This window comes from Clupea harengus, chromosome 10 (genome assembly GCF_900700415.2).
Source record: "Clupea harengus chromosome 10, Ch_v2.0.2, whole genome shotgun sequence".
NCBI lineage: Eukaryota > Metazoa > Chordata > Actinopteri > Clupeiformes > Clupeidae > Clupea > Clupea harengus.
In genome coordinates, this window is record NC_045161.1 from 16,959,292 (window position 1) to 16,961,791 (window position 2,500).

Below are 2,500 nucleotides of genomic sequence, written 5' to 3' on the forward strand. Positions count from 1 at the left end.
ACACACACACACACACACACACACACACACACACACACACAAGGCTGCAGGGAGCGCATACTCACTTTCTCTTGCTGACAGCTAGCAATGATGGATGTAGATCTCAATGCCCCTCTGAGCATTCCAACTCCCCCTACACACATATACACACTTACACACTTACACACTCGCACACACATACACACTTACACACTCGCTCACACACACACATACACACACACCCACACATACACACGCACGCACACACACAGACACACACACACAGACACAGACACAGACACACACACACACATACAGACACACACAGGCGCACACACACATAAACACGCACACACATGTGTGTGTGTGTCAGCAGCTGAGACTCCAGCAGACACAAGCTCCTGTCTGTCCCTTTAACAGCAGCAGTGGGAGGGGCTCAACCCCCTCCCCCTCCCCCTCCCCTCCCCCCCCCTTCCCCCCTGAAGAACTCCATTAATATGAACTCTAAAACATTAACATGAACTCTAACCGTTTCACTGACTAGTGGCCAAACTAGTTTTAGTGCGGCAGTTTAACTCTTGTGTGTTTGGTTTGTATCTCCTGCAGAGGGTACCCCCATCCGAGGTAAGACAATAACACGGCCCCGACGCCATGGCGACCACTCTAACACGCTCTAACACACTTCCCCACTTCCTGCAGACCACTGGCTCAGAGAACGCTACGCTAACTTACCTCCTCTGCCCCTCCCAGTAACATGCATCTTTGCCCGGTGTCTCTGTGTGTGTGTGTGTGTGTGTGTGTGTGTGTGTGTGTGTGTGTGTGTGTGTGTGTCTGTGAATATGTGTGTGTGGGTGTCCATGTCCATCCCTCTTCTTTCTCCATTTTTCCCTGTACTCTTGTTCGGTCTGTGTTTGTCTGTGTTTGGTCTGTGTTAGTCTGTGTTTGATCTGTGTTTGTCTGTTTACCTATCCGTTGTTTATCTGTTGTGTGTGTTCTGTGTGTCTTACCAGGTGGTTGAACCTTAGGGCTGAGGTGGGGTTGGTGTGTGCATGCTTTTATTCCTGACAGATGTCTTGGGGGGGAGGGGGGGGGCTACATCAGACCTGGTCTCCACAGCATCTCCACCGCAATATGTGTTCAAACTTGTGTTACCCCTCACAGTGCCATGAAGCCTGTCAGTGTGTGTGTGTGTGTGTGTGTGTGTGTGTGTGTGGGTGTGTGTGTGTGTGTGTGTGTGTGTGTGTGTGGAGTGTTAGAGGAGCTTTCTGTTTGATCTCCGCCGGCCGTTTCTTGGCGCTGTGAAGAGATGTAACGAGCGATATCTGAAATGTTCCGGAAGATTCTGAGACGACTTATGGCTTGTCTGTGGAGGGAAATTGAGGACTTCAGGACTGAGGGCACAGAGCCAAAATGGCGGCAGGTCAAACTGGATGCTAGCAGCTGCCAGGCTGAAGGTCGTGATTTCATACCACCTGTGTTCATGCAAAATGATGCAAAATGCCCTAAAATGGCTGCTGCCTCCTGCCAGGCAAACTGTGTTATGCTGAAAGAGAGTGTATGACCAATCCTTTTTTACAGGTCGCACCGGTAGGTGAACATTGTTCTTCTTTTACAATATTTCCCTCCTGCTGGGCATGCTGGTGAGGGGGGAGAGTTGTATGAATTACACACCTATCTATTCCATGCATCGCCCCACTTTTTTCTTCCATCCACTCTGATCACATAAGCATCTTTATTCTGCTGAAGAGAGAGAGAGAGAAATGGAGAGAATGGGGAGAGAGACAGAGAAAGCCAGTGAGAGTGAAAAAGAGACAGATCAGTCATCACTCTCTCCGCTCCGTCTTTATCCCCTCCTGTGGGCATTAGTCTGGGTTTAACTGCCCCACCAGGGGCAGTTGTTGCTGCTCAAACAGAGCATGACTGGTGAACTCTGCATCTGCATAATGGACTTAGCCATCCATGAGCGAGATCTCCCACTGGCGCCCCCTACGGGAACAACAGTGCACTCAACATGAGGGGTGGAGGTATGACAGGACCAGATAGCCCTGTGGAGGTGTTAGAATCAGTGCCAATATGTGTGTGTGTGTGTGTGTGTGCGCACGTGTGTGTGTGTGCGTGCGTGCGTGTGTGTGTGTGTGTGTGTGTGTGTGAGTGAGTGTGTGAGTGTGTGTGTGTGTGTGTGTGTGTGTGTGTGTGTGTGTGTGTGTGTGTGTGTGTGTGTGTGTGTGTGTGTGTGTGTGTGTGTGTGTGTGTGTGTGTGTGAGTGTGTAGGAGCCTGCTCTGGGCTCTCTACACGGATCACCGGCGCTCTCATGAGGGCGTAACATGGCAGCAGATGGAAGTTGACAACAGCCCCGCTAGTCTGCCCCCCGCCGCGCCCTTCCGTTTAACGACCTTACGGGGGGGTGTCCGCGCACACGGCCGAGACAACACCATGACAACGCCATGACAACACAGCACAGTGCTGCAGAGTGCCGTCGCCCACAACAGAGGAAGACAAATGCTGCCCTGTGGACGAGGG

General features: G+C 51.5%; 1 protein-coding gene across 5 annotated transcripts in view; it reads left to right on the forward strand.

The window, feature by feature from the left end:
- ptprsa (protein tyrosine phosphatase receptor type Sa) overlaps positions 1-2,500 on the forward strand; it is a 218,320-nt gene that overhangs the window by 136,824 nt on the left and 78,996 nt on the right. For all 5 annotated transcript variants that reach the window (XM_042708883.1, XM_042708884.1, XM_042708885.1 and 2 more), the window contains exon 8: positions 586-603. In XM_042708883.1, coding sequence (XP_042564817.1) covers positions 586-603 — 18 coding nt within the window. The remainder of the gene's footprint in view (positions 1-585; positions 604-2,500) is intronic.